We start from the raw sequence: 11,537 nt of genomic DNA on the forward strand, positions 1-11,537 counted from the left end.
TCGATCTGATATAAAATAAGACCAGGAAAAAGGAAGGAGAATAAATGTCTTTTTAATTTCTTTATTTTATATTATATTCTTAAATTAATATAATTATTATTTATAATTATTTTATAATTATTTATTTATAAAAAATATAATACGCAATATATATATAGTATATATTATATGATAGGGATAAATAGGTCCATGTGTATGGCTTATGGTCGGCCAGATCAACCCAACTTACATAAATATTTTATGCTCTAAATCAAACAAAACAAAGTACATGATGAGTAGATACAGTGGAAAAGACGTAAAGTAAGTAGCGTAAGCTTATAGAGCTATAGGATCTCTAGGATGTGGGAAACATTCTTTGGGAATCTTTTTGTTCCATTAAATTAATTGGATATATGCTTTAATTAAATACATTACTAAGATAGCAACAGAAACAGATTATAATAACTATTATACAGCAATATTATCAGTAAAATGATCATTATATAGTTTATATTTATATAGATATTATATAGATAGTCATTATCTGTTGCGACAATGAATGGGCGTTAAACTATCAAAATATATTATTGACGCACAATAAAAACAGGCTACACAAATAATAAAAAATAATACCACAAGCTTTAAAGTACTTTAAAAAGGAAGACAATTTTTTAAGACGGTACAGCTAGATGTATGACATCATAGATTAAGTTCAGAAAGCAACCCCAGAAATCAACCCCATTTAAGTTGACTTAACTTATTGAAATATTTAAATCATTTTTAGTCTTTTGATATAATTCAAAAAATTGTTAGATGAAGTTTACATTGTTGTTTTAGCTCTTCTCTTTGTTGAAAAAAGCGAGAGCTACTTGACGGAAAAGATGAATAGCTCCAAGACAGATCCTACTGCTGCCGGCACGAACGTAATGCTCTTAATTTAATAAGGAGGTAATAATGTAACACTTGACTATTTAGAAAACGATACACTCTAAAATCAATCATTTAAAGACAAAATTCTAAAATATAAAGACCGGAGAAGAAAAAAAGTTTCTTGTTTCAAGATTTTAGATCAATAGAATACAATCGCAAATTTAATTATCATGGGCCGTATACATAATAGTATTCAGGGTATTCAGTCTCCTTAATTAAAGTAAACAAATGAAGACTATTGACGCACCTAATAATATCAGTTGGTTTTAGTTCCCACATTCGATTCTATTCAGTCTACGATTAAAAATGTTTTCAGTTGCGTTTACACTGTCGTCGAAATTGAAGCTTAAAATTGGTTTCATTTTGTGTTATCGCGTTAAAAACGTTTGTAGTAGTAGTACATAGATATATAATGCTTGTTGACAAAAAAATGATATGGTATATGTATGTGTATTAAGCTGAAGAAACGGAGTAAATTCCGTTGCAAGTATATTGAAGTGGTAAAATCACACTCTACCCCCCCCTCTCTTATATTAGAAACTAATTTCAAGCGTCAAATTACTGATAGCGTGAATATCGTCAATGAAAGGCGATTAAAGGTACTTTACTCATTTCCTGCCAATCGCAGAGAACGTGGCGATAAGATGGGCGGAAGTTTACTCTTACAAAAAATATATTTGGTGTATTAAATTATATAATTTAAATTAGAAGCATATGAAATATACTTACCTAATTTCATTTGTGCAATCTTTTAAAGTTATTATTACGTATTGTATTTTTAATTGAGAGCATTGATTATAAATATCCGATGATTGTTGCCGACTAAATATAGAGTAAACGTGTTCTGTTCGATCGCTATATAAAACAAATTAATAAAAAAAATAGTTCGCTTAAACATTTAATAAATAAAAATATTTTTTAAAATAAATATACCTTATTTGTCGCATTTCTAAATGTGCATGGTTAACAATAGGTCGTTTCGTTGTCAAGTATACTGTTCCAATAATATCAACAGGTCCTACAAGATATTACTGTATTATAAAATAAATGTTATTAAGTTAAGATCATGGACTTACCAGCGAATACAGCTGTTCGTTCTGTATTCAATTTAATCCATTCTAACATAGTTTCGACGTCATCGTTGGAATTTGTTACGCGTTTCGGGAAATATTCTTCACGAACATTCTAAACAAATAAAAATAATTAAAATTTTATTTGAAAAACAATAAAATCAATTAAAATTAATTAATAGTATATATCATAAACTCACCACTAAGCCTGGATCAAGTAAACTTGTCAGAAATACCGCCAATGAGACAGTCCAAAATATGTTTCTTTGCTTTCGATACCAAAATTTGGAACATATTGTTGGGGTTATAACACAACCTTGAGTAAAACATAGGAAAAATAGTTTCTTAATGCTTAAACCAATTAAGGTGAAGACGATCATTTGTACGAAGCTATATACATAGTGAAAGCTTAAAAAGTCATTTTGTATAATAGCTGCACCAGTAGTTGTATTGCCATCAACTTCTCGCATATCTACACGATTCGGTGATCTATTACTCGTACTAGAACGTTTAGCAGTATTTTTATTTGATTTTACACGTTTTGTACTACAACTACCAGTGAGATTTGTTTGTGTTTTGACATTTTTGGACGGTTTTGGTTTCGTATCTGAGGTGGTAGAAGTTTGTTTGTCCACAGTTATTGGCTGTGCAGTCAATTGCTTTGTCTTCTGCTCCTTATCCTGCAGTTCATGTATTTGTTCCCTGAGCTTCTTAATATCATTCATAAACTCTATATGCTCATCACTTTGTTTATTATTTATTTCAGATTTTTTAATTTTATAACGTTCGTAATCAAAATCACATTCTTCTAACAATTTAAAGCATTCATTGAGATCATTTTCCGTTGCTTTGTTGGTCATGTCATTCATCGATATATGATTTTCTTCCAAAAAATCTTCAAGCACATAATTCTTGGCTCGTTCTACATGATCGTTACTCGGAGTTTTTTGTTCATTCTTTTTGCGCCATTTACGAAAGAATTTGGCTAGCATTACTACACCATAAAGACAATATGGTTTTACAATAAGTGTTTTAACTAATTCCCATAAATCGAGCCAATCCATGCGTTTCAAATCAGGATTGCAAGCAGCAAGACTTGTGGAAAAATTGACTTTGGCTTGAAGAAGCCAGTTTAGTATAAGATCACGATATATGGCATATGTGTTGTCAATAGAACGTGAGATGCCGGCTTTTTCCAATATATTTATTGTAGTACCTTGTCCACTGAATGCTAATAATATACCCATTCCAATACTTTTAAGTGAAAATGACACATCCTCTTGTCGTGCTCTTGTAAGACTGATTATTAGTAAACTAATTGCAGGTCCAATCTGCCAACTATAAATAAATTTCGAACTATAACTGGAATAGTAATAGGCTAAAACGTTGCCAAAAAGTTGTGAGAGCGCATAAAAAAATGTAAAAGAACAAGATACAGAATTGTCGATAGAACTAAAACTCCATGGTGTCATCATTATAATAATTTGTGTAGCAAATATAATAGAGGAAAATTGCCAACATAAAAGTGATATTCCCGTAAGCAACGTCAGTTTCAACATCTATTGAAATGATAAAAAAATTGTTGTTTTTTATAATTTATATAAAACAAAGAGCGTAAGAAAATTAAAAAATTTTTTTAATAACTAAAATAATCTGTAAAAGTAAGTTAAACTTTTAGTTAGTACATGGGGTTCACTCACTGATAGCAGTATAATTTTTTTTAATAAGAACTTAGAAACATCTAACGGAAGCAAAAAATAAGATTTTGCAAAGTATCCTAAATTGACATGCGATCATATGAGACACAAACCACTCACTTCCTGAAAAAGTCACTGTAGCAGGAGTACATTTTTTTTATATTAACTTAGAAACACTCAGTACAACGAATTAAGGACTCTACAAACTAATCTAAATATATATATATGATATAGTATAAATATAACTGAATCATCCACGCCAGTTATATGTTTATGACTGGATTATTAGCGTAATAGGCTGAGCATAAGATAACCTTGCTAAAAGATGTCATAAAACTCTAAGCTCGATTAATAGAAGTATTCGTTCTAATATTTAAAAAATTATTAAAATAATTGGATAATGTATATATTTAGAACATCTCTTTAGAGAAACATGTACTTTAATAGAACTTTACTTATGTCTCTCTACCCTGCTTAGCTGTGTCTCTCTCTAAAAGCCTAAACTTAAGGTGTGACGTAATAAATGTTCTATCACTTTTAACATATCTTTATTCTGACAATTTCTTTAAAATTCCGTCACACAATCAATTCGTCTCTATATCTATCAAACAATACCCTGTAATTATGGGTATAAGCAGATTAAAACTACTCCTTCTTCTTCTTCTCTTTCTTCTAAGTTTAGAAGAATGTTTGGTTTTTAAGGTATATTTTTAGCTGGAATTGGGGTAATATGCTATCGATTTTGACAATTGTTAATACATTTAAATCTGGGCGTAACAGTTTACAGAATTTAATATCTAAGAGCGTTAAAAATTAAATACATACATTTAGAATAGAAAAAGGCATTATAAAGAGGAAATTTAATTACAAAAATTAATTTTTAATTAAGTGCATTTTTATGGATTGAGTACACAGTTGTTTCTGAAACATGCTCTTTATCTTTTTAAAGTATTACAAAAGCTACAACACTATGCAGTTGTATATATGATGTAATAATATGCAAAATCCAATAATTCTCTGATATAAGAATGTATTGAAATAAATTGAACTTGGTCTAATCTTCTGTTTTTTAACTGCACATCTTATCAGTTCACTCAGATGTTTACAATACACGAAATTTGTGGAATTTATCTATGACTACACTATAAATATGTCTGCATAAGTATTAGTACACTTCTACCAGGCTAAAGGTTCGTCACTTAAAACGATCTGCTGTTTATTAAGACTATTGTCAATAATATATCAAATTTCTGCATAATAACAACTGCAGGAAAAACCAGCTTTAAAGAAATAAAATATTAACAGTTGTAAATACATGACTAGATGAACGTTTCGTATTTCTTATTCTCAAGAACTATTATATTAATAAAATAATATATTAAATGTAAGATACAGTGAAAGCGCTATAAAACTGATATTCACATAGACGCACAATACATTCCTTTAAATGGACAATTTTCTTAACTGGACGAAATTATTGGTGTCTCCGTTGTACATTTAAGAAAGCTTTAACTGTAATCACTTACCGCAAAAGTGCTAAATTGATATTCTTTCTGCTTAAAAACTTTTTGAATGCACACGCTTAGATAAAACATTTGTAGTAAAATAAAAGGAAATGCAAAATTTTCCCGTGCCATTGGTCTTTCATATATTTTCGATGCATAACTATGGAACATTATGTAGGAAACAACAGCATAAATGCCACCAAAAACATTCTCACTGCAAAAAAAAAACAATGAAAATTAGTTTTTTGAATTATATTTTAATAAAATATTAAAAATTAATGCAAACGGGAATATACCTTAACAACGTGCTATATAAGTAAATAACAACCAACGTTAAGCCTCCCAATAACCAAACAAATTCCAAGTAAAATTGCATGGCTTGTGCAAATCCATCACATCTTTCGCCTGTCATGCTCATATCACCTGAACGCCAACAAGTCAACATGGAGAATCTCTGATAACCACTGTATCTATATAAGAACCTGAAAAAATCCTTAATCTAAGCTACATTTTAATTTATATTAAACTTTAAAATACATACGCAATTGTCACTTCTGGCAATACATAGAATCTTTGAAGCACATTAACGTGGTGTGGGTGCTCAATATCAGTTACATTTTTTAATTTTTCAATACCGTTCATAAAATTCGGTTCCGATACTAATGTTTTATAAAATGAAAAATAAAGTGCATCTTCCTGTCGTAGCATAGCTTCACGCTCCAGTTGGGTCATATGTGCAATACTCGTACGAGACTCATAAATTGAGCGTAAATGATGCACATACAGAAAAAAGAAGCCAGTGCCTGTATTAAAAAGGTAAAGTACATGTATTTACCGTAATTGATGACTAGCAAAAATTAAACAAGAATATATTATACTCAAGTGCAATTTTACCGATAAGCGAATGCGCCATCAGCAACAGGAAGGAATCCCTCATTTTGATGTAAAGAAAACTGATTTTTTTCGTGCTTAAATTAAATACATATCATTATCTACTATTATTTGGCACTTAAACGTGTGTATAAATTGTAATTATTTTACAAACTGATTTGCACAATCCTAAAATATTTTTCAGTTAGCGGTCATACACAAAAAAGAACAACACTAAACAGCTGTATTAGCGGCAAACGTTCTAATAAGAGAGAAATTAATTAAAGTTTAAGATGACCAGATGTACAAAAATAAATTAAGCTTTATAAGAGCTTATACTTGCAAATACAATTTACAAGTAGACGTGCATGTTAACGAGTAATGTTGAAAAAATTCAAAATGTGACAAAAAACTATTTAAAATGAAACTGTCTTGAAATATTTTATAACTAACCGAGATTTATTAATGGGTTAGGTTAGGTTAAGTTATGCTGGCAGACCAAAAGACCACACGTAGACCATTAAGATCCATTGTAATATCAGATTAGAGTCTTACTTCTAGCAATAATGTGCATCACTTACGATGCGCGTGTTATTATCGAATTGTATTAAGAGCTCACCAGCAACCTCAGGTATGTACTCCAGTCCTGTAAAATTGACAGCCCGCAAGTATTTTTGTCGAGTTCTCGAGAGAGACGGACAGTTACATAGCAGATGCTCTAGCAGATTAATGGGTTAAATAAACCATTAAATTGAAAAATTCGGTACAGGGTACAATATACACTTATAAGAGATATGTTGTTGTGGTAGTCTGCAGGGATCTGTAAATCAGATAATATGCACGAAAATAATACGACGAATAGATGGATTAGGGTGTAGATGGGTAATTGTTAAGTGAGGGTAGGAGGAGTGATGGGAAATTAAGGAGTAGTAGTAGATTGGGGATGAATATGTATATAGATATGTACTTTTTACTAGTTCAAATATTTATATTTGATATAGAGGCAATATACCACACATTTGTTTGGTTCTTTATATTTTTCATTAATCTATTTCTATTCTATTCGTGTGGTTGCTATTATAAACCCTATAAAATCATATTAATGGTATAATGTGTATACCTTATGTACCTCATTATCTGCAATCCTTACATATTACATTGCTTCTTTATGGAGAATTTTAGCTGTTTTTTTAGTAAGAGATTTTGTTTCATATTTATATTGGTTAATGATTAAATTTTTTCGTTTGTTATTTTGGACATTCGTTAAATTACGTATACGTATATTAGAGGTTTACTATAATGTTTAAATCATTTTAGTGTAGTCAATAGCACTTAACGTTTAGCAACATAACTATTTTTACAATGAGAATGTCAAAATATTTTCACAGCAATAAAACTAAATTAAAAATGTGTGTTTGCAAAATGTGGGACTAAAAATTAAACTGATTTAGATATTATTGAAACAATTTTCAATGAGTTATTTTTTCACATATATACTAAGCCGACAATAAAACGATATTTAGGGTTTTGAAGACATTTATATACTCAAAGATAAAATTAAATGACACAGCTTAGCCTAAGTGATGAGACACATATAGCCTCAGTGCTCAAAACCGAATACGAAATGGTATATTGTTTCTTATTTAACTCTCAATTTTATAATTTCCATTGAAAACAACAACAATTTTGCTTACAACGAGCCCATGACTCTCTATATAATAGTATGTCTCCACTGCTGACTTAATAAAATTTGCTAACCAAATTTCATTAACTATTCAAAGAGCTTTCATGCTGTTTAACTTAAAAATAAAAAATAAAAATTACAATAAAAAATTAAAATTGCCCTTAAGTAACTTACGCCAATGGAAACAAATCAAAAACTAAATCTTAAAGTTACTTAAATAACTTACTAAGTAAGCAATGAAAACATAGTATAACATGGACCTAAATGAAATGTATAAAATCTGATTTAATATTGGACTGCTCTCAACATATAAGCATGATTCAAGTTTACACATGATTTTTCCAGATACAACTCTTAACATTTTGACGTTTCATTTCCTTCTTCATTTTTATAATATCGTATTTATCGTTATAGCATTAAAAAGTTTGTTTTTATTTATAAAATTAAATTTTAATGATCTATTTTGTAAAAATGTCGAATAATTATTATACGATTCTATATTTGCTATTAATTTGTACTTGTATTTATGCATTTGAACAAGAAATGACAGTACACATAGATGCCGGCAAAATTGTAAATTCGAATACATTTTTAACTACTCAAAATTAATGGTTATAACTTTTAGGAATGCTTTTTTCAACATGCTAAACAAGGACACACAATTGATATAGAATATCAGGTAATAGATGGAGGACATGGTGATCTTGATATAAATTTCGCACTAGCTGATCCAATTGGCATGATTTTAGTTAATGATTTCAAGAAGCCGGAAAATATACATAGACTTGATGTTGCGAAAGAAGGACCTTATAGGTTTTGCTTTGATAATAGTTTTAGCATGTTTAACCGTAAAACAGTGTTTTTCGAGTTAATTATTGATGAAGAAGGTGTCGAACATTCTAATGACATTTTGGATGGTCTTACTAGTAACGAATATTATGATATGGCAGTTCAAGATATTATGGACATCTTCGGTCGCATACGCATAGCGTTGACTAAAGCTAGACAATTGCAGGATGTATTACGTTCGCACGAAGCGAGGGATCGCAATCTTGCCGAAGCCAATTTTCAAATGGTGAATGCATGGTCAATATTCCAGGTTAGTTTATATGCTCCGACTTACAATATAGTACATATGTCACTATAAATAATTAATTGTTTATACAGATTCTTGCCATGATTGTTGTTGGTCTGCTTCAAGTATTTATGGTGCGTAGCATTTTTGATTCAGGTACACGATTAAGTAAACTTTGGCAAAAATTTGGCCTATGATAGATATTGTAAGACAACAAAGGCAACTTAAACCAAAGATACTGCTTTTTTTGTGCAGTAAAAGAAGAATACTCATACATGTTGCATTTAGGGTAATATTTAATAAATTTATGTATAGTAAATGAACAAATCAGTTAATATTCAAACTTAAATTGTTAAAAAGTTAATGAGTTAAAAAGATATTAAATTTTTTATATTTGCATATAAAAGTTAAATAAAACCATTTTTTAATAAATCATCATTTTAATCACCACTTTATTTTGTTTAAATGAAAAAGTATACGAAGTTAGTAATCAAACAAAAAATTACACTTTTTAATAAGAGAGGTTTTGTAAATCTGGTTGACCAATAATTACAAGAAATATTTCTTTTAGTGCCATGTTTAACCGATAGTTAATTTGACAAATATGCAGGAATATGTGTCATTTATCATACGAAATCCTTACGAAATATGCTAAAGCGGTTCTATAAGTCTTATGGTGAACATTGTACGAGATTTAAAAGCAATAGAGCTTTAAAATATTTGATTTAAACTAAATTTCAAACAAAATACTCTTATGCTTTAAAAATATATTATTATATTTAAAAACATTTCTTAAAATATTTTCTAATTCAATCTTTTCTAAAACCTCGAATATATAAGTGCCACATTCTTATTATTATTTACTCTACATATATTTAATGTATACATATTAAGTAAACACACAGTTCTAATAATTTGTATTAAAATACATAATAAAATTGAAAATAATTTATTTAATAAATTTCAAAGTTCCAGACTTCTTTTGGTCTCTTAACATTTGATGTGAGATGCCAGCTTCTTTATGTGAAGCTCGTGGAAAACGTTTAACCTTCTTTGCTTTTTGTTTGCCAGTCGCAACACTTGTTGGCAAAATGTTTCGTTTTTGGAAATTTTTAAATCTATCTACTAGTAAACTTGATTCAGTTTTAATGTTACGTAAATTTCCGGCAATATCCTCAGCCATATTAACATCTACATCAGGTTCAACATACTTAAGACGGCCTAAACGTTTTGGTTCAAATTTCTTCTGTTCAGCAACTTTTTTGCGATGTTTTTTCATTTGATTTAAAGCTTCTGATTCAGCGAGTACTTCAGCTTTAATTGATTTTATTCTAAAAACATATAAGAAACATATTAGTTTTAATAAATAAATTATATTATTTACTTCAATTTCGAAGCAATACCTATTTAAGTCAGCGACTTGCTTTTTCAAAGCTTTTCGCTCTTGATGTTTTTTCTGCAATTCCTTCTGTTTCAATTCCTTACGCCTCGCCTGTTTACTTTTCTTTTTGTTTTCTACAGGTGCATTAAGTGTTGTATACGGTGTGTCTGCATCGTTTGTTTCATCATTTGTGTTATTGCCTTCATCTTCATCATCTAAACCAGCACGCATCTCCTTAAGTCGTAACTGATCACGTTCCTCTGGAGTTACTTTTGAAAACATTTTTGTGGTTATACGTTTCATATGTTCTTCCTTTTTAATAATCTTTGTTTCAGTTTGTACAACATTAGCTAAGAGATCTTGATGATCTTCCAGTGATGGATTGTAGCTTGTTCCTGGATGTGGTGGTTCAAAATTCCTGATATAAAAAAAATTGTGATATTATTTTCATACTAAATAGACATACAAACAAAAACTCATTAATTTACTTTGCTTTTGTTGTGCGATGCCGAATGCTTTCATGTACTTTTATTACAGGTTTTCCAATATTATTTGTTACATGTAGTGCAAGTTCTCTGCTAATCCAACCTTTTTCATCCTTCAAACCAGGTATTTTGTCACGAAAATCTTCCACTGCCCAAATATCTTTGCTTGTATCTATTTCCCTACTTTTTTTATTATTTTTCTTTTCCAATGTCTCATGGTAACGAGCGCGATCTTTATTTGCTTGAAAATGACGCGGCTTAGTAGGATTACGAACTTCTTCTTCAATTATTCTACCGGATTTCTTCAATTTGACGCGGTTTCTATGTGATGCATTTTTTATTTTCAATAAAATTTAGTAACTATATAACATAAAACAAAATATACCGTTTTACAATTGGATCCTGTACTTTGGATGTGTTTATTAAAGCATTTAATGAACGCAAAGGTTTCTTGGCATTTACTTTGCGTTTTTGCTTTTCCGTCAGAGCACTACGTTTTTGTGCTACAGATTCACCGTCAAGTATAAACAGTTCCTCGTCTGGTTTATCAGCTACAGTTCTGCATAACAAATAATGTTATTATGTTAAAACATATTCTTAAGAATCTGAGACACATTGCCTCTACAGACAACTTACCCAACGCGCTCTTCCTGCCTTTGTACTTCCAGATAATCTTCAACATCTTTTATATCCGTTTTTCGCCAAGCAGATTTATTTTTCTTTGAAATTCGCTTCCGTTTTGCAACAGACATACTTATTTTTTATACTTTACAAATATAATATTTATATTAACAAACTTACAATGCCGCACGTGTAAATACTAATGACAGCTCTTGTCAACGAAGAATAAGTAAAAACAAG

At 29.7% G+C, this 11,537-nt stretch overlaps 3 protein-coding genes across 3 annotated transcripts in view; 1 reads left to right on the forward strand and 2 right to left on the reverse strand.

The window, feature by feature from the left end:
* Nucleotides 1-6,274, reverse strand: part of LOC119666941 (C-mannosyltransferase dpy-19 homolog) — an 11,270-nt gene extending 4,996 nt beyond the window's left edge. Inside the window, exons 1-8 of the mRNA XM_038076219.1 lie at nt 6,076-6,274; nt 5,723-5,984; nt 5,478-5,663; nt 5,203-5,395; nt 2,180-3,538; nt 1,986-2,094; nt 1,843-1,927; nt 1,639-1,764 (exon numbers count right to left, since the gene is read on the reverse strand). Coding sequence (XP_037932147.1) covers nt 1,639-1,764; nt 1,843-1,927; nt 1,986-2,094; nt 2,180-3,538; nt 5,203-5,395; nt 5,478-5,663; nt 5,723-5,984; nt 6,076-6,118 — 2,363 coding nt within the window. The 5' untranslated portion in view covers nt 6,119-6,274. The remainder of the gene's footprint in view (nt 1-1,638; nt 1,765-1,842; nt 1,928-1,985; nt 2,095-2,179; nt 3,539-5,202; nt 5,396-5,477; nt 5,664-5,722; nt 5,985-6,075) is intronic.
* A 1,903-nt stretch (nt 6,275-8,177) lies between these two features.
* On the forward strand, nt 8,178-9,159 carry LOC119672715 (transmembrane emp24 domain-containing protein 5-like). Its single transcript, XM_038083835.1, has 3 exons — nt 8,178-8,308; nt 8,361-8,834; nt 8,903-9,159. Exons 1-3 carry the CDS (start codon nt 8,189-8,191, stop codon nt 9,005-9,007), a joined length of 699 nt encoding a protein of 232 aa, XP_037939763.1. The 5' UTR covers nt 8,178-8,188; the 3' UTR covers nt 9,008-9,159.
* Nucleotides 9,160-9,637: 478 nt separating this feature from the next.
* On the reverse strand, nt 9,638-11,511 carry LOC119670907 (ribosome biogenesis protein NOP53-like). The gene is made up of 5 exons (XM_038081348.1): nt 11,313-11,511; nt 11,062-11,235; nt 10,680-10,997; nt 10,214-10,609; nt 9,638-10,141 (listed from the first exon to the last, which is right to left on the reverse strand). Exons 1-5 carry the CDS (start codon nt 11,426-11,428, stop codon nt 9,760-9,762), a joined length of 1,386 nt encoding a protein of 461 aa, XP_037937276.1. The 5' UTR covers nt 11,429-11,511; the 3' UTR covers nt 9,638-9,759.
* Nucleotides 11,512-11,537: the final 26 nt, after the last annotated feature.

The sequence above is a fragment of the Teleopsis dalmanni genome, chromosome 1 (assembly GCF_002237135.1).
Source record: "Teleopsis dalmanni isolate 2A chromosome 1, ASM223713v2, whole genome shotgun sequence".
Taxonomy (NCBI): Eukaryota; Metazoa; Arthropoda; class Insecta; order Diptera; family Diopsidae; genus Teleopsis; species Teleopsis dalmanni.